Source organism: Tympanuchus pallidicinctus, unplaced genomic scaffold, assembly GCF_026119805.1.
Source record: "Tympanuchus pallidicinctus isolate F22 unplaced genomic scaffold, pur_lepc_1.0 scaffold1, whole genome shotgun sequence".
Lineage (NCBI taxonomy): Eukaryota > Metazoa > Chordata > Aves > Galliformes > Phasianidae > Tympanuchus > Tympanuchus pallidicinctus.
This window is the reverse complement of record NW_026294618.1, coordinates 100,586,806-100,614,531: the sequence shown is the minus strand read 5'-3', so window position 1 is coordinate 100,614,531 and position 27,726 is coordinate 100,586,806. Positions and strand designations below refer to the sequence as shown.

The 27,726-nt window shown below is 42.3% G+C and overlaps 1 protein-coding gene across 3 annotated transcripts in view; it reads right to left on the bottom strand.

The window, feature by feature from the left end:
* Nucleotides 1-27,726, bottom strand: part of COMMD1 (copper metabolism domain containing 1) — a 67,880-nt gene that overhangs the window by 32,918 nt on the left and 7,236 nt on the right. For all 3 annotated transcript variants that reach the window (XR_008205187.1, XM_052677326.1, XM_052677335.1), the window contains exon 2: nt 15,701-15,982. Coding sequence is in view for 2 of the 3 variants with exons in the window: in XM_052677326.1 (XP_052533286.1) it covers nt 15,701-15,982 (282 nt within the window). In the remaining variant the exon portion in view is untranslated. The remainder of the gene's footprint in view (nt 1-15,700; nt 15,983-27,726) is intronic.

Genomic DNA, 27,726 nt, shown 5'->3' with positions numbered 1-27,726 from the left:
GCAAACATGCAATGCTGCACTCTGCCCAGCCCCAGCACTGCTGCTAGTGAAACCTCCAGGGTAACAAGTCTGGGTTTTGTTCGTACCAATCCCAAGGACAAAGCTGATTCTCACTTTTAGCATCATTATGTACAAAACTATACAGCTCAAATGCACAAACCTACCCGATAAAGCTTATTAATAGAATACATTGGAGCATTCGGTGCCAAGTAATTCCTACAGGCTAATTGCTTTATAGTGTGCTCTCAGCTTGGCTTTCTAACGTGGCAGAATCATTTTCTCATTTTAGCCAAGAAAAGAGTGGCAGCACCTGTCCAGGGTGGACTTCTGGTGCAGCTGGGCAGCCTCAGTTTTCAAAATGCACCATTGTATTGCAGGTATCTTACTACACCAGTAATTGCTTTTCTCCATGGTTACCTACTTATTTAAACCATAGATTCACTTCACTGTCCAGACTGCATCCAGTATAACCAAGGTTACATTTCACTATGTATGAAGCATTATTGCTTAGCACTTCCAAATCTGGAAAAAAAGATGTTAGGAGGAAGAGGCTGTATATTACATACACTCACAGGGAGCACAAGTATCTAGTATCTAGGGAAACCACTTGAGATAAAAGCGCCATTTCACTTGCATTGCAACAACAGGGAAAGAAGAGAGAGGCACTAAAAGCCCTTTCCCAGGTTCTGGACAGGGAGGCATTGATGTTTTGCTCTGCTCTACCTCCAACTCAGATTTTCTTTGGCTGAAAGAATCCCAGGAATATTTTCTCTGGTGGCTCATGAATATCTTAAGTGTTCTGCCTTTATTTGCATGTAACCATTAGGTAAACTTATTTGCTCACGGGTTCTTGCATACATAGTGGCAGTCAGAGCCAGGACTTTCAGCACAGCATCTTAAATTCTTTTCAACTCAAAACACAGAAAACACTGGAATTAGAGTTGCCAGGCAACCTTAAACAACATTGTTTGGCACATGCACTGCAATAGTCTGTGACAACCAGATCCCACTAATCCATGGTGTTTGGCATGCCAGAACTGAAACAGGGCTGCATACTGAGGCTGTGCTCTGCCCAGATCATTGACTGCAGAAGCTGGAAAGCATGGGGCCAGGCAGATTGGAAGCTGCAGGAAGAGAAAAAGCAAGATTTTATGGTTAAGACAGCAATACCAGAACTGGGCTGTGTCTTAACAGGAAAGCCTGCTGAGCAGCATCACACCAAACACAGTGTCACAGCTGCAGGTGTGCCATCAGAAATGTACTCTGGCTGTACTACCACGGTTGAGGCTCAGTCTGTGTGTTTTCCACTGAGTGCCAACATCAGTGGAAATCTTTGTAGTTGCATCTTCTGTCCTCAGACTGCACCTCTGAAATAGGAACTGCAATACTATCATAACTGATTTGTATTTATGGGATTTTTATGATAGTTAGATGGCTTGCCTAGGAGCCTCCCCAGTCATAAACATCATTAAAATAAAACACAAAGAAATCCATAATTTTGCATTCAGAGTACACTGAAAAAAAAAAGTTCAATAATAAGAAGGAACAAATGAAGACAACAAGCTACTTAACAGCACCCTTTCAACAAGCCCCTTATTATTCTGGGCAGCGAATGAAACGGTGACAGTGTGGGAATGAAAACAAACACAACCACAGCCAAGCAAAGGGCTTTGTGGGAGCATGCAGAGGAACTGCATTCAAACTGGGTAGCCAGATAAGAAAAGCAGTGAGATGACAAGGGGAAAGCACTACTGACAGCTCCTCACCTGAATGAGAAAGCCCTGTCCTGCAGTGGGTAGGGGAGGAAGAGCTGCTGGACAGTGCATCCCCTTGGGATTTGCAGGTATAAGTGCTTGCAACACAGCCCTCCATCCCAAGGGCTCTGCAAGGGTATGGGTCAGCATCATCTGCTGGGACTGCTAGTGGGAGCTGCAGGGAGTACACAAGAAGGGTCTAAAAAGATGAGGTTGTATCACAGTCCTGGAGCACAGCACCATTCTCCTGCTCTCCACGTGATTTGAGTTGCAGCCTCTTGCACAGCAAGCTGCCACTGCAGAGAGATTAGCTCACCTTCAGCTGCAGAAGTGCTCTTCCAGTATGCAGTGACTAAGAAAAGCAGTGTCTAAAGCTTTCCCTTTAACCCCCAGAGACAGAAGCTCAGTCTTTGAAACAGATCTGTTTGTCCACTGCAGCCCAAACACTCATTCTTAGCTGAAGGCACTGTCTGCCTGCTATCTGCTCTTCTCTGGCATCCACCAAGCTCAACTTAAGGTGTTTGCAGAGCAAAGTGCTATGACAGAAAGCAGCTAGGTCACACACTACATTCAGACAATTATAGTGTTTCAGCACACCTGGGTTACTGCTTATCAGCACCATAACTGTCACACAGTGTTTGGCATGCTTCAACTTGTAAGTACCTCTGCTCTGGTCCTGGAAGTCCAGGTTTGTTTAGTATGGCTTAAGAAAAACACCCATCTATTCAAAGAGGTTTTCTTCATCCTTTCATTCATATCTTGCATTAATTTTACCCCAGGAATTACAAGTTAAACCAAACCCAGATTGCTGTCACCCAGCAGACAGAGATTAATGACATTGACTCAAGCACTTCCCCCAGGGTTAAGCAGGATCTGCCCCTCTCTTCTGCTTCCTAGAAAGAAGGCTGGGAAACCAGCCTGCCCATCTGGCCCAAGATGAACTAAGCAACCGGGTTCTGCCCACAGTGTTCATCTGAGAAGGGTGGTTGTGAACCACCATTCATCATTATCCAGTTCAAAGGGTAGGATTTACCTCACCAAACATCAGGCTCTACAGCTAAGGCAGTAATATTTGCTTTCTTCTGGAGTCCATGAAGACACGTGTTCTTTGTACAAGGGAGTGGTTCAACACAGAAAGCCGAAGTGACCCAGGATTCAGCTGTACATTTCAGTACACATGGAAGTCTGCTGGATTCAATCAGCATCTTCTGCTATTGTGGAAAGAAGTAGTAAGGAAAGCACCAGAAGACACTGCTGCACCAGTGCCTGCATCACCAGTAAGACAACAGCTCTGCTTCAAGTTCTCACAGCAGCAGGTAACACAAAAGCCAATTCTGTCAAGCATCATGTTTGTTCTCATTGGATAACAAAGATATTTGAAGGCAGAAACAGGTTCCAGCCTAATTAGGTTGGACCGAGCTTCAGCTTTTTCCCAGGCAGTCGTACTTTACAGCAGCCTGTAAGCATCATGGTGATATTTAGTGGAAATGTAAGCGCTCCATTTCCATAAAAGCTGGCAGCTTAAAATTAGCTGCAGATAATTCAGAATGACTGCCTAGAGCAGAAATGTAATTTCCTGAAAGAGGCTATTGGTTTGAGCACGATGCGCTGCTCTCATGCTGTCACACTTCATTACCTCAGACCAGGTAAGACAGGAAGCCAGGCTGGTGTAACTCAACCATTAGAGACCCTCCCCAACGTTGACTCTTTTTAATATGCTGCCTTCCAGCCTGAACACTTAAAAAAAAAACCATTATCAACTAATTTTCTCAAGTCCTGTGGCATACTTAACAATTAAATTCAGCTTTTTCTTTTTCCTTAATAATAGTACTTAAAGAACAGCTCCATTTCTGAGAGCGATCCAATAGAAATGAAATCAATTGACTCGAAGTTTACTGCCTGTAAGCATTCAAATATCACTTCACAGGCTTAAAGAAATACTTATTCCAGCAGTCTGGCACATTCAATGAAGGTTCAGAAGCTGTCAGAGAATTTACTGTAATTTCAGTAGCAATTTGTCAATATCTCAGTTGAATAGGCCAGTGCAAGATACTGGGAGGGAACATCACTGATTTACATTGCCATACCTAAGCACAAGGAAAATCTGTTTTTTCCATCCCGTATCTGCCTACCAAGATCCACCTAACATTGTTAGGCACCCAATTACAATGTGATAAACTTCACTAACTTCTTCTTGGTGCCATTTATTGCAATTAAATCACTGGAAATGTGACCAGGGACACAAGGAGGATTAGAATTCAATTCATAGGCTCGCTGATTGGACAGGGTGAGGTGCATTTCTGTCATTTAAACAAGGTGACTGAAATCCTGAAAAAGTTGCATCATTTGTAGGGACTATATTTCAAGCATTTATTAACCAAATTATGCAAATGTAATTTAAATTATGCTTTTCTTGTCTTATTAACATATTAATGAATATACATCAGTGAGCTGAACTAAAAAGATATCACAGATTTGCATGTTTGATTATCACTGTAGAGTTTTACAACCAACAATTTGAAAGAAGGACAAAAAAAAGAAGTTGTGTCAGTGTCTATGCAAAATCATAGCTTAGAGAGCTTTCTTAATCAACAACTTGGTTTGTGTCTTTCGTAAGTTAAAATCAGAATCTCCTTCTAATTGAAGAGGAGTTGGCTTTGGAATGATGCTCAAAGCAGTCATTCTCTGAACATCTAAAGCAGTAAGCAGGACAGTGTTTTAACCAAAACCACTCCAAGGATCTCCTTTTTTCTTTCAGAGAAAACAGGCAAAGTTGCACTTCAACACATTGCTCCAAAGGTATTTTCAAAACAAGCAAAAAGGAGAAGAGGCACACAAGGAAACAGGGAACTCTATTTTGTTGATGAAATCTTCAACAGTGATCGACTTGTAACAGCAAATAAAAAGAAAGTATTTGTTAAAGCTGTGACTAAGTCAAGACCCACAGGGCTGCTCAGCTCTCCTCCTTGCTGCTTCTGTACTTTCAGTATCAGTTCATGCAACTCAGTCAAACCAGTAGGCTCAGCTCACCTTATCTCCCACCAAACAATACAGTAAACAACTGGAGAATAGGACAAACATTTCAGTCCTATTTAGTATTAATGACTTCTGGGAATATAACAAAGAAATCTAGAAACAAAATAAACCAACACTGCTGCCTGAAATACCAAGATTCCATTCTTACTGCAATGTTATGAGATTGCCATTTGAAATGATTTCCAAACCAGATACCTGTCCCACACTTCTCCAGATTCAGTCTACGATACTGAGCTCACATTCACATATTCATCTTCTGTTAGATATCTGCACACCTTAAAAAAGGCTGCCACTACCAAGAGGCTATCCTAAGTGCTCAGAGAAGTTGCTTTATTTCTCACATTCAAGAGAGTGCTAGCAAGTATTTTAAATGGGTGATCCTTTGAACATATGTGACCATAAGAGCATTTTTCAGTGGCATAGCCAAGTTCTCAATTTCTTCAGTTCAGTTTTGCTGTAATTTTCATCTCAGCAAATTGACCCAGACTAAAAATAACTTGGGAAAAAATTAAAAAGATAGGGTGAGTATCTCATTTGAGATTGACTCACTTTCAGCTCTGCAAATGCATAACTAGTGGATAGCACTGTAGTGAGAACAAGTCACAAATGTCAGGAGAACTAAGTCCATAATGCTGGAAGGAAAAAAAAAAACAGAACCCATCTGACCTGCAACTTCCAGCTGAGATTTATGTATGATTTTTACTGCAGTTCTATTTACTGGCTTCCTCTTGATCAATGTTAGCAAAGTGAAGCAGACTGTGTACTAAGAAGCACCTGTAAGATGAATCCATTTAAGACACGCATACAAATGAGGTAAGTCCACCTGCAAACACAGATGAAATGTTGGAGCTTTTTCAGTGCAAACACCCACCTGTCATCTGCTGAAAACCTAACCTATACAGCACAGAAATCAGTGTCTGCAAGAAGAGCCTTGCTTCCTACAGTTCCTACAGTTTCAGTTCACTCCCTTGGAGTGGGGCATAAGCTTCTCTTTTTTTTTAATTTTTTAATTTTTTTATTTTTGGCCAGCAATTAGAATTGCATAGGTACTGCCAGGATGAGCAACTGATAGCAGTAACAACACCTGCAGAAGGAATGAGAGTTTACTTTTATACATATTCTGCACTTATTTATGAAGAATTTCATGTGTTCACTAATTGCACTGCTGTACAGGGTGCTCTTAACACCTCAGCCTCAATGCTTGGGTACTTGTTGGTATATACATCTGTCCTTGCCCTTGACTTATCAAGTCCAGCAGCTGCAACTCAAATCCTTCAGCTAGCAACGTGGTAATGAGAAAGCTAACTGGGGGGAAAAGAATATCATTTTTTCTCTAGTTTTAATTGGGACAAGACAGATGACTCTAGAAGGAGAGAAAGCCACAGCTTGCTACAAATTAGAAGATAAATACCTCCTTGATAAAAAGATTACCCTGGGAACTGCCTACAAACCACATACTCCTGCTGCCCATGCCTTATGCTGCCCAATTTATTAACAGAAGTCTCTCACCACATGGGAACTCAATTTGTGAAAAAAGGTGAAAAAAGATAAGCTGCTGGCAAATACAAGCTGCTCAAAAGGAATGACGCAGCTTCACTCTTCCTTCAAAAACTAAAAGATGCAGAGAAGTTCAGCAAGTTAAATCGAACAGTTGGCAGCAATTTCGCTTTGCTATTGCACATTTTGGTTTTGCACCAATTCTCACACAGCCCAAGCTTTTTAAAGAGGACATATATATATATGCACATATGTAAAACAGAATAAAAAAGAATTCAAAGGGTTAAGCAGCAAAGAAGGGTGTGAATTACAAGTATTTCCGCATCAATTACCAGCTTTCCAATTTTCTATCTTCTGGCATTTTCTTCTGCAGCAGCTCTTCCTGATTAAAATAAACTCATAAGAATCCTTTGTTATTTACAGTCCTGTATGCAAATATTCTGGGATCTCAGGAGAGATCACAAACCTGGAGGGATCTCCAAAGAGCTTTACAGTGGCAACGTGGCACACTGTCAAGAGTGGGAGGGCTGGCCAACTGGCAAACAATTCTAAATGTGCTTGGCCAGGCAAGGCCTGTAAAAACAAGACACTTTGTCAGCCAGTGCAGTGAGCACTTACATTCATTACAACTCCCTTTTTTGCTGAGTTTTCTAAGAACAAATTACTTGCTGCTGCTGACATCCAACCGCTCTGAAGAGTGCAGATGGTCAGCAATGCCAAAGCCGAGGCTAAAACAAAGAAGCCAGTTGCTCTGCTGTATAAAGGCTATCCTGCAAAGAAACTCTAACTCCTTCCTGCCTTTTTCTTTTGAGGATTAGGAAAAACTTTTGACTTTTATTAAAAACAGACTAGTGGAGATTACAAATTTTGGTCCTTCAATCACGATTCCCTTCACAAAACAGAACACATTCACACCAGAATCGTGTGCTGCTTGTTTCACAAAAGGTGCATAGTGCCAAACCTAACGACTACCCCCATACTGCCCCTTGGGAGGCCTCAGACCAACAAATGCTCCCTGGGTCCACAACAGGTGGCAACACAGCAGCTGATGGGCACCATCTTTGCATAGTAAAGCTCCTCAACTTCTACTAATCTTCAAGGAGCTTCTACTACATACATTACAAACCCATTCTTCTAAGTTTTATTTGAAGTTTGGCCTCCACTAAAGCCTTGCTCAGCTGAAACAAAGCTGAATCTCTAGCTGGCTGCTAAACATGGGACCTGCAGAATTGCACTCCACCTTGCAGCAGTGCCCCAGGCCAGGGAGAAGCTCTGAGTGGCTTCATTGGTGACACAGCCACATGGTGCCAACCTTCATGCAGCACTTCATGCTTTGATTTGTGCGTCTGCCGCCAGTCCCTATACAGCCCTCTCAGCCTGCTGAAAACTGAACTCCACATCACCTGACCTAGAAGTTGAAGCAGTCAGACTGAAGCATAGCATGCTGTACAAAATCAACTGAAACACTCTATGGTTCAAACTTCTAATGAGGCTAGTAAACAGAAAGGGAACAAAAATTCATGCAGTGACTGGATTAAACCAAGAGCAGCAAAACATCCAGTTCCACCCCAGAGACTGTAGACTGAATGCAGGGGTCAGTCATAGCAGAGACCCTGATGGCACGTCTGACTGCAGGGACTTTATCAACTTCACAGGTGACCTTAATACAGTTTTAAGAAGGTAAAGAATTTCAAGACTCCAGGACTGAACTGGAAGGATGGATTTGTATGTAGCAGTAGTTGAAATATGAAATAGGTATATTAGAAATACCACAATTTCTCTTGCTAATATCAAACCTGGGCCACACTAAGCCCAAATGATTGATTCCTGGCTTACTAAAAAAGCATTTGGGCAGTTATTTAACTAATATCTCAGTTTAATGCTCTTATCTCTGTAACATATTACACTGAAAAATCCCAACATCCACAAATTCTGTTCTCTTTCATCAAATTTCACTTGCTTTTAAGAGGAGGTGACAGAAATTGAATTGATGAAGCAGTGGACTGCAGAGAGTACCATGCAGAGGATTAAGGAAATAATCAAGTTAAGTAAGCCAACTGTGCTCCAGTTTTCTCCTGTGCCGAGTGACCCATTGCCCTTTATGGTTTTTATTTGCTTTTCTCTGTACTGTGTTATGTAACTGTTCCCTCCAGCTCATGAATTTCCAAGGTGAACAAAAGCTCAAGTGATTACATTTGTCCTGGTGGCAAAAGGTGATTTTTTCATTTACTGGGTTTTGTATTTTTAATCACATAAAAAAGCCTGTTGCAGTTAAGTCTGTCGATTCAGACTCTGCACTTCCCACTTCTGGCAGGCACAACGGTTCCAATAACGTTCATATCTACAAAGTTTAAAACAGAAAGAGGCTGGAAAGAAGAAATGGTTTGGTGGTTGCTTTTCCTTCCCTTTTGCAGGCCACACCGCTCTTATTCTGCAGTGATGGAGTCTAGAGCTGTTTTATACCTCAAGAAGCGTCTCCTCACCCACACTGCTGTCCTACAAAAGGAGGGCTGTCTTACCAGAATGTATTCTACTGCAAGGACTGCAAGTCCACTGTCTGAAGTTATTTTCACCAATAGTTATGAAGCAGCCTGACCTGAAGCACTTACGCCTCAAATCCAGGGACAAGAGCCAAGGCAGACACAGTGCCTTTTCCCCATAGCATGAGCTTATCGATGACATCTTCTCAACTTCATCTTTTAGTGGTGAAAGCCATTGCTACAAATAACCACAGCCTGTGCAGACCATTGTCTTTCACAGACTTGTGCTTACAAAAGTAAGCCAACAGATCCTCAGTGGTATTCAATCTATAATCCTGGCACGGTAATGAGATTTATAGAAGATTTATCAGTTTGGGAGGCGAGAACTGGGAGAGAATTGCCCTTCCCACCCTAAGTAAAGATGAGGATCATGAACACCTGCAGAACTTGAACATGTGTAAGTCTATGGGTCCCAATGAGATGCATCCCAGAGTCCTGATGGAATTGGCTGATGTAGTCACCAAGCTACTGTCAGTTATATTTAAAAAGTTATGGCAGTCAGATGAAATCTTTTATGACTGGAAAAAAGGCAACCTCACAGCCATTTTTAAGAAGGGTAGAAAGAACGACCCAGAGAACTACTGACCTGTCAGACTCACCTCTGTGCCAGTGAACACCATGAATCAGATCTTCCAGAAAGCTACACTAAGGCACAGGGAAGACAGGAAGGTGACATGGCTTCATGAGGAGAAAGTCCTGCCTGACCAATCTTGTCACTTTATGATGGTGTAACTGCATCAATGGACAAGGGAAAAGCTACTGATGTCATCTATCTGCACTTCAGTAAGGCCTTTGACATGGTCCCGCATAACATTCTCACTCCAAGTAGAAAAATATGGATTTGATGGGTGGGCTGTTCAGTGAAAAAGGAACTGATTGCAAGATTGTACCCAGAGAGTGGTGATCAATGGCCCAATGTCCAGATGGAAATTAGTGACAAGTGACGTTCCTCAGGGATCAGTATCAGTGCTCTTGCATCATAAATGACATTGACAGTGGGGTTGAGTGCACTCTCAGCAAGTCTGTGGTGACACCAAGCTACATGGTGCAGTCAACACACCCAAGGGACAGGATACCATTAAGACAGACCTAGACAGGCTGCGGCAGTGGGCCCAGATGAACCCTGCAAGGTTAAATAAAACCAAGCGCAAGGTCTTGCAATTGGGTCAGACCAATCCTCAGTATCACAGAATCACAGAATTGTAGGGGTTGGAAGGGACCTCCAGAGATCATCGAGTCCAATCCCCCTGCCAAAGCAGGTTCCCTACAGCAGGTCGCACAGGTAGGCATCCAGGCAGGTCTTGAACATCTCCAGAGAAGGAGACTCCACCACCTCCCTGGGCAGCCTGTTCCAGTGCTCCGTCACCTCACTGTAAAGAAGTTCTTGCGCATATTTGTGCGGAACTTCCTATGCTGCAGTTTCCAGCCGTTTCCCCTTGTCCTGTCTCCACTCACCACTGAAAACAGTCTGGCCTCGCCATTCTGCCCCCCACACCTTAGATATTTATAGACCTGGATCAGGTCCCCTCTCAGTCTCCTTTTCTCAAGGCTGAACAGACCCAGATCACTCAGCCTTTCCTCATAGGAGAGATGCTCCAGGCCCTTCACCATCTTCGTGGCCCTCCGCTGGACAAACTAGGACAAACTATCAGTACAAACTAGGGGATATAAGGATAGAGCACAGCCCTACCAAAAAGAACTTGGGGATTCTGGTGAATGGCAGGTGGACATGAATCAGCAATGTTACTCCTGCAGTCCAGAAAGCCAACTGTACCCTGGGCTGCATCCAAAGCAGCATGGCAAGCTGGGCAACTGAGGTGATCCTGCCCCTCTACTTTGCAAGGTGAAACCTCACCTGGAGTAATGCATCCAGATGTGGAGTTCTCAGTACAGAAAAGATGTGGACCTGTTTGAACACGTCCAGAAGAGGGCTGCAAAAATGATCCTAGGGATGGAACACCTCCCCCTCTACGAGGACTGGCTGAGAGCTGGGGCTGTGCAGCCTGGAGAAGAGAAGGCTCCGGGGAGACCTGAGGACGGCCTTTCAGTATCTAAAGGGAGGCTATAAGAAGCAAGGGGACAGACAATTCAGCAGAGTCTATTGTGACAGGACAAGGGGAAATGGATTCAAACTAGAAGAGGGGACATTAAATTGGCTATAAGAAGATTTTTATACAACTGGCGCAAGCTGCCCAGAGAGGTGGTGGATGCTCATCCTTGAAAACATCCACTGTCAGGCTGGACAGGGCTCTGAGGTGTCCCTGTTCATTGCAAGGCAACTGGACTAGATTGCCTTTATAGGTCCTCTCCAACTCAAAAGATCCTATGATGGTATGAAGCTAAATAGCAGGATTTTGGTTACACTGTGAAAGCATATTCAGTTTTAATATTTGCAAATGTGTGCGAATTCAGCTCATCGTATGTATGCCTGTTGGACAGCTGATGGAAGTTTTCATCGAAACTTCTGTAGAATATACGTAATTAACAAGTTAGAAATGACACCAAAACAATTTCATTCTTCCTCAAAACAGCAAAAGTAGTAAAGATTCAGTCATACAAACTAAAAGTCAATCAAATTCCAGGCTTCAGAGTATAATCTTTTGACCTTCAGAATTCTAATCGCATTTCACTTTCCACGTACAGCACATGACATGGTCATTACAAGTTCTCTAATTTACTCTGAGTTATCAGGATCTGGACCCAGTCACAAGCAGACATCGTGATGTGACAAACCTCAGGTAAAGCACAAGCTGACAGTTCTTAACTTTTCAGCACCTCACAAACACTTGTACTGGTAAAGGGTTAGTTATCTGTTAAGTCTGTTTATCAGAAAATATTTATCTCACCAGTGAGAATTTAGTGTAACAAAATTATCATTAGATCTTCTATTCATCGAAATCTGTTATTAATGTTTGTCTGTTTTGTATGAGAATTATATGCTTGTTTTATACGAGGATTTCAGTCTTCAGAAAAACGATATGGTATGTGAGGCTGCTCTTTACCATTAATTTTGAATGAAATTATTCTGATTTCATGGTATGCTGCAGCATTTAGTATTTGCTCTGCGGTAGTAATCGCTATCAGTACTCACATTAACTACGTTTTATGATACCTGTGTCAGGTGGATACAAGCATTTTAAAACCAGAAAAGAAGAAATATACAATGCTTTGGGGAAAAAGATAAGTTTTGCAAATCCCCAAGTCAGTATTTGAGATGAAATTATTGATGAAGTATTGACAAAAAGGCCATAATCCTGATGCTGTTTCCTTAAGTCTTTATAGAAAGAATCCTGCAGTAGGATTCCTGATTTCATGAGAAGGGAAGCACAAAAAATACTCTGTAGAGCTCATGATTGTCAGGAAAGCATCAACAGAGCAGTTCCAGCATCTGATACACATCATCTGAGTCAGTGCCAGCCCTGCTGAGCTGCACGGGTATGAGACACATGACATCATGAGTGACAATTTCTGGGTAAAATATTCCTAATCATTTCCAATTGCACACAGCCAACAAAAAAAGTCTGCCAGCAAGTCAGGCTAGCAGGAGGGAGACAAGAAAAAGAACGTGACAAACCTTGTAAAAAAAGTTTCAATATCTCTTACTACCACAGTGTGGTACATCAGTATGTTTCTTTTTTTCCTCTTAATATTGACAAGGTCAGATATAAATCTGTAACTTGAAAAAGAGCTTCCTGATGGGAAAGACATGAGGAGAGTGGCTCTCCTTGTTCACCACTCCAGCCCTCCCCACACATATGCATCCTGCTGAAATTTCACACACAAAAACACTCAGAGAACAAGACTGAAAGGACACAAAGTGGGCAGGGAGATATAGATGGTTTTAAAAGTAATCAAGGTACAGAAGCCATTCTGAAAAAAAAAAAAGAAAACAAAACAGATGGGCTGTTAAAAAGAAAGAATGGAATGGACTGGCAGCAACGAGCATAGAATATCACTTATTGTTAATGCAAAATGAAAGCTAAAGTGCAACTACTTAAGGCTTCTCTTAGTCATATTGTCAAAGAAGAAAGGCTTTTAAGGCAGAGCAATCATCATGGCTAGCTTGTTCATCTCCTTTAACCAGGATGTACAAGGCATACACCAGCAGCATCAAGGAGACTTTAAATGTCACTGTAAAATATTTACTGGAGAAGTGTTTTAAAAGCACTAAGAGCTTTTAAAAGGGGCTCATTCTTCTAAAGGATGGCAAAAATTAATTCATTCAAGTTGTAATGAACTCTCAAAACCAGAAATATCTTTGCTCCATTAGAAAACATAATATTGAACATACTTCACTCAGAGGGTGGTGATGCACTGGAACAGGCTGCCCAAGGAGGTTGTGGATGCCCCATCTCTGGATGTGGCTCTGGGCAGCCTGGTCTGGTGACCCCGCACACGGCGGGGGGGTTGAAACTGGATGATCTTTACGAACCTTTTCAACCCAGGCCATTCTATGATACCACACATAAACTTGGCCTATTTATGAACCAGATACTTGAAATTCCCCTTTTCTAGCCATATTAAGCCTTGCATATAAACTCTTCCTTCCCATCATAGAAGAATTGATCAGTGACAATTCAGAGGTGTAAGAAAGTGGTTACGTAAGTGGGACCTAAGCCCAATCCAGACAGAGACACTGAGAAGAATCAGAGTGACTTCAAACGCTGGGAAGTATAGCTCCTACAGAGGATTGCTTTGCTTCTGTTGTAACATAAAATATTCATGTTAATTCGCTGCACATCATTGCAGTTGTATACTCCCCTGCTTTCAAACATCCAAAGGAAAACTGCCTATTCTCTTGAAACAGTCAGCTTTCTTCTACGGATTCATATCTTCACTGTTCACCAAATCAAATCTATGACTGACAGTTTTTACCTTTCAGAAATGCCACTCTCTCTGTTTCAGAAAGATATTAGCATATGTACTTTTGATGCGCTACAAAACTGGCTTTTTAGAACTGATGTAAGTGTGCTAACGATCTAGTAAAAATACATAAAAAGGCTATAAAGGCTGATGAAGAGTTTCAAGTTGATGGGCTGGATTCAGCATGCAAGAACAACCTGCTCATCCTCCAATAGCAGTCTCTGCTTCCACCTTCCCAGGAGTCCCCAGATACGTGAGGGAGAGGCTGAGAGCTGGATGAAGCAATCTCACAAGCTGATTACTACTGTTTGGTCCCAAAGGTCCTACAACTCCCCTGCCCCAGCCCATCATACAAGGGTGCATTCTTCTGAAAGCTTTTCAGCTGGGAACTGATTTAATCCAAAGCTGAAGACTATGTGAGACAGCAGCTCTTTAAACATAAGTTTTGACTCAAGTGCTGATAACAGTAATTATCCCACAATTATTTCTGTAAATACAGTCTCTTAATACCCTTTTTGCACCAGACATCAGGCTTGCTGACAGCTCACTGCTGCACTGTCCTCAGCAAAGATGTTACCCATTACATCCCTTCCTTGGTACATTTGAAATGACACCACGCTGCTAAATTAGTTCATTCTGGTTTTGCTGCAGTGTTCTTTGTTACAAGAAATGACTGGCTCGGAAGTATCTATTCTTGATTCATCTTCACATCCCCTTTACCTCTCTGCACAGGGTGAGACAATTACAAATGTACTTACTGATTGATGTTACTGTAAAAATACATTACTGGGGAAAAACAGCTTCTGAATAGGACTCTCTAACTGCATAAGTCCCTTATGAAATACAGTGATGGTTCTGAGTTGAGTGGAGTTTTTTGTTTGTTTTTAAACACAGGTATTCTGAGTTTGCTCATTAATTCTGATGCACTTACTATAATCTTTTTTTCCTCTTCCATTGGAATGGAGGGCAAAAAAAAAAAAAAAAAAGAGGAAGAAAAGCTGACTAAAGAAGTACCTTTAACAATACATACTGCTTACTTACTTGTACTTTCATTCTAGCCTTGGTATGGTCAGACAGTTCCAGTAAAACCAGTGAGTCTGCACAGGTACAGTCCACATCCTGTAAGCTACCAAAATATTACAAAGCCCAAAGGAAACTCACTCGGTGTTAACTGTGAGCATCAAAACCCAAGAATGCTCACAGTGTGGATTGTACTGGCTAATGGTAAGAAGTGAGTTTTAAGATTCACTAATGCCCTGCAAAGGAAAAATATAGCAAACTGAAAAATACAGGAATCTGCCTACAGGAATCTGTCTACAGGATCTGCCAGAAAAAGAAATTTGAAAAGGGGAAGCCATGCCTTCAGATGTTGGTTACAAAGATTAAAAAGAAATGCAGAGTTCAACACTGATGGAGCAGCATATCTTTTTCCGGCAGTTAAGACCACATCATGTAATACAACCAGTAATAAAGATCTACTTGTTAGAAGAAAATGGGCAGCAAGTAAAATAAAGGGGATTCTTCCCATCTTCCCCCTCCCTTGTCCTAAAAAGTGAAGATGCTCAATCATTTTTGGCATGTGAATCTTATTCCTTTTCAGCTTCCAATTGGCGGGTATTATCCAATTTTAGTATTTGATTAGTTTTGTTGTTTGTTTTTAAAGAATTACCAACTGACTTTGACTTTGCAGCACGTGGAATCATTTATTAATCATAAATTTAAATACAAATTTAATATAATTGCTAACATGATTAATTTTATATTTGACTTTTGTGTTCTCATATTTTCCAAGCTGAAAGTAAGGAGAGCTCTAAGCATAAGTACAATGATAAGCAAACGCTGCATTCACTACACAGGTGTCCAAAGATGAAACAAGTTCAAGAACATTAAGGGCCCAATGGTGAGAAATCTACTGAATTGATTTGGAGGCAGAGAATTCAGCACCAGGCAAAATATCTCATCCCAAACATAACTAAGTTAGGTTGACATACTTCACAAAATAAAGCTTACCTGACCGTTTTTCCCCAGTTCCATTTCAACTATTGCAACTGGAGTATTTATCTGATCAACATGTCTTGACTGTGACTTCAGATCCACTCTCCAGTTCATGTTTTTCAAGACGTTATCCCAGCAGCTTTGATTTACCAGGCTCTCATGGATCCTCACTCGGTGGTTTTTCCAAAATTTGGCAATGACTGCAGCTTGATCCGACGTGATGCCACCTTGCTTTTTTGTTTGGGCAGTGAGAAAAGCTTCCAGCTGATTCAAATCCATATCAGCTGAAGCGATTGACTGTAGGGAAAACAGGATAAGAGAAAGGGAAAAGCTTGCTTACAAGTACTCTTTAAAATTCTAAGCTGAAGGTTGTGTCTTTAGGGCTTTACAAATGTATTTTTGAAGGATAGCAGAGGCAAGTCTCAGTCACGGAAATAACAACTTCCATTAAACTCATTTTGCAAGCACCTACGCTACTTAACCCAGACTCCTGCCTCAGGACAGCTAGATCTCTTACAGTGAGGAGAAAACCGGGAATTCCTTTGGATATGAAGCACACGGTGGGAAGAACATTTTCACTGCAAGCTCAGCCATATTCTTCAGTGTGCCCTAGTGATACCAACTGGTCTGTACTGGGTGGCTGGGGCAGACATCTGGGGTGATACTGCTGTCCTGATGGCCTGTTAAACAGGAAGGTACGGGCATGCCTTCAGCCAAGGTTGGGACAAACTGGGAGAAACCCCAGCTCATCACGATATTCACAATTTTTCCCCCAATGTTTCTAAGGCTGATAATTCTATATAGCCTTAAGTTAGCATTGCTTAACTGGCAGTGGTTGCTAAATACAGCTTTGAAGAGAAGAGAAGACAGGACGTGAAGGGAGGAAACTGTGGTTAAGTTTTCTCACTGTCATTTCAAGCAGACACTTGTTTCATACTCACACAAAATGGATGTGACTCATCTTTAACAAACATGCTGCCTCCAAGCACGCATGGATACAGAGCACAACAAGGAGATAAAAGGCTAAAAATCTTGGGACTTGTATCAATTTATTTTCCTTGATGCTGTATTCCTGCTGTTGTACTCTCTAGGTTACCAGTAAGGTACAAAGCCCTTGGTCTGAAATGCTCCTGATTTAACACAGGACCACTAAATACCTTACAAGGGATGCCTGCAAGATATCTTGCACTGAATTGCAAGGGACCCACAGGGATCACCAAGTCCAACCCCCACCTCCAAACTGCACCTCCCAAACCCAAAGTCTGAGAGCAGTGTCCCAGTGCTCCAAGTCCTGCCAGCTCATGCTGTGACCATCGCCCTCTGGGGCAGAACCTTTCCCTAAGCTCTGCAGCACAGCTCCATGCTGTTCCCTCCACACAGCAGAGCTCAGCGCTGCCCTCCGCTCCCTGTGAGGAGCTGCAGCCACCATCAGGGCTTCCCTCAGCTCCTCTGCTCTGCACTGAGCAAACCCAGGGGGCCTCAGGCACTCTGCATAGACCTTTCCTCATCTCTGTAGCACTTTGCAGAATCCAGCACTTGCTATCATTGAACTTCATACAGTTGACCGATTGCCCAGCCCTCTAGTTGGTCTAGATCTCTCTGCAGGGCTTCCCTCCCCTTAAGGGAATCAACAACTCTTCTCAATTTATTATCATCAACACAGTTGCTCAAAACCCCTTCTAGTCCTACATCCAAGTCATTCATAAAAACACTGAAGTGCCCGTACAGAACCCCAGCAGTGAGCAGCCACCAGCCTGGTGTAACCCCATTTAATGTAACCCATCAGCCAGCTGCTCACCCATCACACAATGGTTTTGCCAAGCTGTATGCCAGGCATTTCGTCCAGAAGAACACTGCGAGAAACAGCACAAAAGCTTTGCTGAAATCCAAAGAGATTACATCAACTGGCTTCCCCAGTCAGTGAGATGGGTAACCTTGCCATAAAAGGAGATTAAGTTGGTTAAAATGTTAACCCATGCTGGCTGCGACCAGTGACTGCACTGTCTTTCAGGTGTTTTTCAGCAACTCCCAGAATAATCTTCAGCACCTTCCAAGCAAAACAAAATATACCAGAACCTTTTAAAGCTGCTGTTCAAAACGAGGCCTAGCACGGAGGCAAGACCTGCATAGTGATGAGCAAAGTGCCAATCTCACTCCCAAAGCCTCCCAGTAGCAAGGAGGTGACTGCAGCAGCCAGCCAACAGAGCACAAAGCACACAATCCTCTCTCCCAGTCTGAAACACAACAGCAGATTAAAAACAAGAAGAAGCCCCAGACAAAGAGCTCGCACATCACGCAAGTGGCACAGAACAGCAGCAGGAGGTTTGCTGCTTGGAAGCAACTGAAGCCAACAATAACACAGATACACCACATCCTTTTTACTGTGAGTTTATTCAAGAGAAAAGCAAATCAAAAGCAAATCCTCCTCCAAAACACAACACACACCTTGTGATCTGCAACAGAGTTCAGCCTTTTATCACTCAGCATAAGATCCGCCTCCTGAACCTTGGGTACTGTTTAATTTAAGAGGGAAGCTCTGCCTTCCCAAAGTTGCAAGATGCAGCAGCCATCTGTTACACAATTAAGAAAATAAACAGCTACCTGTACTTGAAACAACTGCTCTGTTCTATCACAATTCCAGCTTAATCAGAGCATCTGGCAATTTATTTTAAAATGTGACGTGTCTAACATACCATTCTGTGTATTTCAATTCACTGTATCTGCATATTGACTGCTTTTATCATGAGGATATTTATCTGGAGGAACATTAAAATCTAATGATCCCGTAAGTGGAAAAAAAGCTTTTTTTTTTTCTTTCCTGTTTTAAAAGAACCATTAGAATCAAATAGCTTTCATGCATATTTTCCTGAAGAGGCCTGCCTATGAAATTTGAAGGCTGCTCCAAAAGTAATGCCTGCTATGATATGACATTGGTGATACGGCAGCAGAGTTTGGGCCCACCAATACTACATTTTGGTGCTGTGTGACTGATGGCCAGTCTCAACAGAGGGCCAGTCTGACACAGCAGCATCTAATAGGAGAGTGCACACGAAGCAAAAGGATGGAACTGAATTCCTCCATGCGCAAACAATGGCACCCAGAGACATTCATCAACATTCGCTGAACATTTACAGAGATGAAACAGTGGATATGAGCACAGTGTGGTGGTAGGTGGTGCTTTTCAGCAGTGCTGACAATGGGTCACCTCCACTGCTGCAGATTTGTACAGGAGTGGCATGCAGGCTCTCATTCATCCCTTGGGAAAATGCATTGCTGATGGTGGTGACTGTGTTGGAAAAACAGTGTTTTGTAGCTGAGAACTTGCTCTATCAAATAGTGTTATCATGCTTTTCGTAGCTGTTTTAGTTTCCATGGAAATAAATAGGAGGCTGTACTTTCAGAGCAACCTACATATTTTGTTATAATATTTTTCTTATTACTGTGTGTGTGCATAGACCTGTTGTGTGTTCTGACACCAGCTTTCCTTTATATAAATATTCCATGCAGGTTACAGGAGCGAGGAGAGGAATGAGGTGAATAAACAATCCTAAAGCCCAGCACCTTCTGTAAGCCAAGTCAAGCCCAAGATCAGCCTGAGATTCAGTCTCCCCTCAGCTGCGCAGAAAATTCAGCTGTGCAAAAAATGCCTTCTGTTTTATTCCCGCACAGAAACCAACACCAGCACGTTCTCTGCACTGAATGAAACAAAGATGTCATGAATTAACAGTGAACCAAATAACCAGGTCATTCTCGTGTGCTTGATTTTACAGCTTTTGAATATTTCACATATATAACTTGTGGAACTTTTCCCCCAAGTTTTACCACCTCTATGACAAGTAAAACACAGCAAGATTTCTAGCAACATTTTGCTAAGCTGGTAGAAAAGTAACAAACCACACAAAGTTCCTCATTTGGTTTGACACATTATATAAATCTGACTTCTAAGCGCAGCTAAAAGAGGAAGCTTACAATCAAGCTTGCAGTTTTAAGCATAAAGATGACAGAAAATATAAGTAGGGCTTGTGCAGGACTGTGAAACTTGCCTGTTTGGAAAAGATCATCCAGAGACTGGGAGTCAAGATTCTCTGTGTCTTACATTTAAAACTTCCATATGTTCATATAGAAAATACATGCTATATATACACACTTGCTACTTGGTTGTAGTAGCCACGTGTCACATTTAGCAGTCATTTAGATTGTTTTCTCACAGACAGGAGCACACACGTACAGAAAACAGAGACTGTTTACTATTACAGATGTAAGAGACACAGCTCCAAAACCATAGCTGTATTGTGATGGAACATATGCCAGATAGCATATGCTTCAAATAACACACCAACACAGTCCACTGTTCAGAACAGAATCTCTCTTGGTTTGCAATCAAGATTACTATCTAAAAGTTCATTTTAAAATAAACGAAAATTATATTAACTGGAAAAGAATACAAACAATCAACGAGTTGTACTTCAGTGTAACTGCACAAAGACATGACTGAAGACATCTTCTTTGATATTCCACAACAAAGCCATCAGCTATAAAGGTTTTCAAGAAACTAAACAGCAGCAACTCATTTTAATATTCTTCTTCATCCTAACTGGGAAACATTTCATAATGAGACAGGAAACCAGATATAAGCTACAAAGAATGACAGAACAATTAAGCTCTTTGCTGATCTTCCATCTCTTGCTCTGCACAAAGACTTACACAGCTCGTTCTTTAAACAAGCACAGTTGTACTCTGTTGCCCAAATGAATGTTGACAGTTAAATATACGTATTTTTTTTTATAACTTGAAGAAATGTTTTAATTTAACTTGGCTAAAAATTACAGTTCAGTTAAATTCTGGATAGTATTACAAATTCTTTCCATTATTTTTAACAATGCTCCCTTATTGCATAGTCAGAATATCAAGTTACAGAAAAATACACCCAATTGATAATTTTAAGGATTTACTTAAAGTTAAAGCGTGAGCCGTTCTTCTGTGTTTATAACTAAGGACAGATAAAACCCATCTGATTACAGGTCTTCCTTTCATGCTTTTCAGCACTTGAGCTTAGAATCATAGAGGTTGGAAAAGACCACCATGATCACCAAGCCCAACCCCAGCCTATCCCCACCATGTCCACTGACATGTCTCAGTGCCACATCTCCACTGTTCTTGAACACCTCCCTGCACGGTGACTCCATCACCTCCCTGGGCAGCTCTGCCTCTGCCTCACAGCTCTTTTGGAGAAGAAACGTTTCCTAACATCCAACCCAAACCTCCCTTAGCACAACTCAATGCCATTCCCTCTTGTCCTGTCACTGTTACCTGGATAAGAGACCCCCACATTGCTACAATCTCTTCTCAGGGAGTTGTAGGGAGTGATGAGGTCCTCCCTGTATATCCTCTGCTGTAGACTGAACAATCCCCGTTCCCTCACCTGCTCCCCAGAAGACCTTCACAGCCTTGTTGCCCTTCTCTGGACACACAAGAATGAGCACGGAGCATGACCAGGACAGCCAGCAGCTGTTGTCTGGTCCCACTGCAGTGATGAAGGGCATTTCACCCTCTGAGAACAACGGTGCACAGATTTCAGCATCATTACTGAAAATGCCTCAGGAATTCAAGGTGTGGAAACCGCTTTGTCCACCAGCTCCTACAGCTGAATTATTTCCAGCACTGGTTCAAGAGGGATATATCACACTACTGCCAGTCACTTAATCCAGATAAGCCTTGGAGTGCAGGATGTACCACAGCCCCACCTCAATCACACACCAAGGACTGTGGCACCGAGGGAAAGAACTTAGGTAGGATCCAGTTCCTGTTTGTACTGCTATCACAAGTCATTTACTACTTCAACACACAAATCATCAACTAACAAAGAGCAGGAAGGTTTTCTAGGAATATATAGCTGCTCTTTGTCAGCAAGTAATTCCATTTACGTTATTACTGCAATTCATTGAAGTGACTAAGGCACCACAAAGCCTGCTTTCACAAGTAGAGTCTTTAAGAGACCACTGTCAGACATTAAAATTCTCCTCGTGTTATATATACTGAGATTTGATATAACATGCATTTTTTCCTGGGAAGCACGGCTTAGGAGCATCATACAAGGAGCAACTGACTACAACTTTTTTGCAGAGGCTGGGTAGGTGCATTTAAGCAACAAGAAACAGATGTGGCCATGCTGCCTTCTCCTTGGATTCATCTTCAGCAGAAACCCATTATCTCTTAGAATATAACTCAGCCAATAAAAACAAGACTTCAAATACTATTTCCTTAATGGGACAATATTTGATAACATTGGGATCTTTTGTATTTGCTTAATTAGATCCATTAGACATATGCCTTGGTACACAGAACAGGAAAACAAACTTAAAATCATTAACTCTTCTGAGAAACAGAGCTGGACAGGCACGCAATGCTAGAGGGAAACAACAACTGGTAAAATCCACTGGGGAAAAAACCCAAAACACTTCATTTCCAGAAATAAAACATTACTTGTCAATGACGGTGGAAGAGCTGGCTGTGTCAGTACGTGTAGGCTTTTATTCCAGATGACCCTCAAAACTGCTGCTAGCCTGCAGCATGCAGAGACCACAAGCTCAGACAGAGGACAGAGGGCTCAGTGCCAGTCTCCACACTAATAAAATCACCTCTGCAGGCTCTGCTAGGTGGGAGAGAGAGGCTATTGCTGCATCAGTACTGCTGCCATTTGGATGCTCTTTGAAACGCAAGCTTGAAAACTGCTCAGATACTTGGGGCGCATGTATGTGGTGGGGGACTGGCTGCAGGCAGGAATAAATGTAGAGCAGCTCTGAGACTTGCCTGGCCGAAAGACATTGATCACCCAGAGCCAGTTCCAAGCAACGTAGGGCTCCTGTGCATTTTTTTTCCCAGTTAACATCTTTAAAAAAAAACTTCATTGCAGATGGGGCAAATGCAGGTTGCCTCTGCTGCATGCAGCTTTGGGAAGTGCAGCTTCTTCCCCTACGTTTAACAAAAAAAAAGAAAAAGAAAAGATCGCCATGAGAGCAGCAGGAACAAAAATGCCCTCAGCATCAGCATCCTGAGGTGCAATTTCATGCGTGGGTCTTAAAGACACCAAACTACTTGTGAAGGCCACCTAGCCAATGTTCTACGGCAAACAGCAGCTTCAAACAGGACTACAAGGGCATCTCTGCAGCCCTGTGGTTTCTGGACCCTCCCTCTTAAGCATGCTAACCAACGTCTCTCCCAGTGGCTGCAGATACAATCAGTCCCACACTAGATGAGCTGTTCATACAGCATTTCCTGGAGGTAGGCTGTGTCCCACCAATGCTATTTATTAGTGTCTCAGAGCTCTTCTGATAATTAGAATTAAGACAAAATCAGATGCAACAGCCTGCTCGCATGCATTTGAAACACTGATCTTACAAAAATGTTCACCCCAACTTGCTCACCCCAACAAATTTATAATTTGGAAATCTTAAATGACCTTAACAATACTTTTTAATCAAAGTACAAAGATCTTCATTAAAATCTTACAGTCTTCACCTAATCCATAGGGGCGGTCTTTTATTCAAGTTCCATACTGCATCCAGTATTACTTCAGTTTATGTTTTATTGAGCTGTAATGCAGCTGCAGTGGGGATTAAACTGTTGGCTCACAGAAAAGAGATGTCAATCAGTGTGCATGCTGTAATACATTTTATTGCTGAGCCTGCAGTTTAAAATTTTCTCCAGTGTGTAACAGATCATCTTAAACATCATTCTAACCTGTAGAGTCTTTGGAGTCATTGCCAAGGAGACACTAACCAGGTCAGTGGGCATCCAGTGGATGTGTCAATATTTCCAGGTTTGGGTTACTCTGACTTCTGCTAAGCTTCCTGCTTGGACAGGACTTAGAACACACATGCTGAGTACATTACATGACTGCTACTGCAGATCACAAAACAAAAACAAAAACAAAAACATGCATGGTGAAGTTTCAGGCAAAATTACATCCTTCCTGCATTTCTAATCTTATTAAGCTTGATTTCACACAGACTTGTCCAGTGGATTGTTTCCATGCTCCTCTATGCAATGTTCTCTGCTAAAATCACTTTCTCACTTGAAGTCCAAAAACAATTTCTGGGAGGGAGTTTATATGCAGCTCTTTTTGTTCACCTGAATGTAAAAGAGATCCTAGCATTTGTTTTTAAAAGCTGGTGAAGTTACCAGATTTTTTTTCTCCTGCCTGCCTGCCTTTACCATCAGAGCGTGCGTCTGCCAGAAACAACAGTTTGGACACAATTTCCCAACACATCACTTCCTAAAGTAATTTGCAGGTGGTGTCATTTTTCTGTGGCACAAAGGCTCATCTGATGACAAAGGAGGACGAAAGGCCGATTAAAACAGATAGCCATCACATGAACCACAACCAGAGCCCTTCTCCTGTGGTCAGATAGCACTTCCTGCAAATCTACAGCATCAAGCACAAAAAAAAAAAGCACTCCCTCACCTCATTCCATCCTAAAAACCATCTCCAGCAGAAGGAAAACTGAGAATAATGGGGATTATTCTGTCTGGCCTTTCTGAAAGGCTCTGTGCTTACAGAACAAGAATGAAAGAACAGAACACGCTCAACCACAGACAGTCACAGCTATACCTCCTGAGTACTCAGACTGTGAATAGATTACAAGAGCTTGGATTCTCAGCACTAAGCATTAAAAAAAAAGAAGTGCTGTCCCTTTCCTGAGTAATAGTTTCCAAATTACCTACATTATTTAAAATAGAAAGAGGAAGAGATGCATAAGAAGAGGCAATGGAAAGCACTTCTCAGAAAGCACAGACAGGCACTGGACAGGATGCAAAAAGAGGTGAGAAATAAAAAAAAAAATAAGGAAGTATTCTCTTAATAGCAGACATGCTTGCATCTATGAGGTTCATATACAAGGATTTAAAATACAAATAAATTGTTCATTTGGCCTTTACTCAAATGAAATATATATTTTTTAAAAGTCTTTTCATACAAGCTTTTCTCCCCTCGAGTCAAATTCATCGCTACGGTTTAGAAAACATTTTGCCACTCGGGGTGGAGGCAAAGAAATGTTACTTTTCCAGTCCTTCTTAAGCATGCAGCTATGCTACAGACAAGTTTGACAGGTTCAACCTTTTTCAAACGAACACGCATACACACATGCCCCCTGAGATAGCTGCAGTAGAGACAAGCTACCTTCTGTAACAGCCTATGAATCTTTGCAGGTTAAGTTATTCAGCCTAAAATGGTTTCTTCGTCATTCCTCCCAAAGGAGCCAGATTCAGAAATAAGAACTTTCAACAAATGGAAGCCATTTAATGCAGCACTGCTAAGGAAAGAGAGGAAAAGGAAAGAGAAATCCAGATAGAACAGAACAAATACCAGATGGCAATACAAAGAAACTTGAGGGAAAGAATTAAAGAAAGGAGAGAAACAGACAAAGTGACAGCCCCAGAATTGGTGGCATGATCTGGCCTGCTCTGAAGAGAGCAAGCATGTGATTGTGATTTTTTCCTCCTCCTTCCTCTTGCAATACAGTAAATGAGAACGGTGTTTATCAGGTTTCTGCAATCACTCTGGGAAAATTACCTGCTGTTGTGGACTATTGCTTCACATTTAATCTCATTTCACTTAGGAGAGTTAAAAACAGAAGTCAGATCAGCTTATATTTTGAGGGCATGCAGAAAAAAAGTTACAGCCTTACCCTGAATGCAGAAGGGGAGAGACACCAGCCAAGCTTACTGTAGTGCTGTGCAGGCAGCATTCTTGTAAGCACATCAGGCCATGGACTAACTTGCTTTATAATGAGCCAAGCGCAGAGAACAGAATTTACATCATGAATTCATCTTGATTTTTGCCAACTGTACCTCGATTGTTTGCACCTTGAAGTTTCATTAACTTTGCTAATTTCCACAGTTACATTTGTAGATTAGCTTCCTGTATAGCAAGGCATAGGTACCCCAGCAGCAAACCACATGAAATATTTAAATCACGCACTTGAATCATATCACATCTTGCCATATATTGTGATTTGCAGCCAATTTCTGACTCAAGGCTCTGCTTTCCTTCCTTTCACAGCACTATTGTATGTTATCTGCCGTATCACATTCTGAGCAATAGGTGGAGTTGAGTTTTCCTACCTGGGAGAACAGTTCCTGTAGACATAAATCAGGCAACACTGCCTCTGCCAGGATCTGGGAGCAAACAGCTGGAAACCACCGCAGCCAACTCTAACTCCGCAGACATGTTTAATAGCATCAGAGAGATCAGCATGTAAAGGAGACAAGTTTACAGACTACACAGCTTGAAGGGATACAGAAGCAAGAGTGTTTTACCATCTGGTCATTCGTCACTATTTTGACAACTCATGTTACACACTGACATCTGACGGTGAGAGGTAAGCTTCCAGTCTCAGCGTACCAGACGGCAGGTCTTCCTCTCAGCACGTCCTGAAGGAACTGGCTGATGTGGTTGCCAAGCCACTCTCCATCATATCTGAAAAGTCACAGCTGCCAGGTGAAGTCTCCAGTGACTGGAAAAAGGCAAACAGCACTCCCACTTTGAAGGAAGGGAGAAAGGAAGACTGAGGGAAATACAGCGAGCCTCATGTCTGTGCTTGTGAAAATCATGGAGCAGATCCTCCTGGAAGCTGTGATGTTTAGGCACATGCAAGCTGAGGAGGTGATTTGAGACAGCCAGCACAGCTTCACCAAGAGCAGATTGTTGGCTCACCGATCTGGAAAACTTCTATGATGGAATGATGATGGAAGGGCAACTGACGCCATCAGCCCAGACACATACAAGGCCTGTGACACGGTCGTGCACCACATGCTTATTTCTAAATTGGATAGATATGGATAGGAAGGCCAGACTATTCAGAGGATGAAGAAATGGTCAAAAACAGGTTGTGGTCAATGGCTTCATGTCCAGTTGAAGGTCAGACACAAGTGGGGTCCCGTAGGGGTCCATCTTGGGCCTTGTGCCCTTTAACATCTTTATCAATGACACAGACAGTGGGATCGAGTGCACCCTCAGGATCTTGCTGATGACACCAAACTGAGTAGTGTACTTAGAAACACAGAACCATTAAAGTTGGAAAAGACTACTGAGACCATCAAGTCTAACCACCAACCCATCATCACCATGCCCACTAAACCGTGTCCCCAAGTGCCACATACCCACATTCCCTGAACGTTCAGTCTCCCTGCAAATGTATTGATTCCACAAGAAAGAATAGATTTCATTAGTCATTAATTCCTTGGATTCAGAACATGACTCCACATGCCCTTCCTAACTGGAATGCGTATAATCATTTATCAAAAGCAGCAGTTTCCAACCACAGTGATGTTTCTTAGAAGTTATTTGAGGGAAATAGCAGGCCTTTCAAAGCAGCACTGTATTTAGCAGAGAGAAATCACAGTAAGTTACACAACCAGGGGGACTTGTACAGGCTTGAAAAGTAGGTTCACATGAACCAGAAGTGGTTCAAGTAGGCCAAGTGCATTTTGCACTTGGATTGGGAGCAATTCCAGCTAAGCGTACATTAGGAGAAGAACTCCTTGAGAGAAGTCTGGTGGAGGTTGGGGGTCCTGGGGGATGAAAAGCTGGACGTGAGGCAGCAGCGCGTTCATCACCCAGAATACAAATTGCATTCTGGTCTGCATCAACAGAGCAGTGGCAGCAGGGACATGGAGGGGATTGTCCCCCTCTGCTCTGTTCCTGTGAAGCCCCATCTGGAGTAATGCACCCAGGGCTGGAGCCTCCAGCATAAGAAAGATGTGGAGTGCTGGAATGGGTCCAGAGGAGGATCCTCAGAGGGCTGGAGCACCTCTCCTATAAAGAAAGACTGAGGGAGTTGGGCTTGTTCAGCCTGGAGAGTGATCCCAGCAGACCCCATTGCATCTTTTCAGTATTTGCAAAGCACTTATGATCAGGAGGGAGCCTGACTTTTGACATGGTCTGATACTGATAGGACAGAGGGGAAATGGTTTTAGACTAAAAAAGGGGGAGATTTAGGTTAGATGTTAGGGAAAGTTTTTCCATCGGAAGGCAGTGAGGC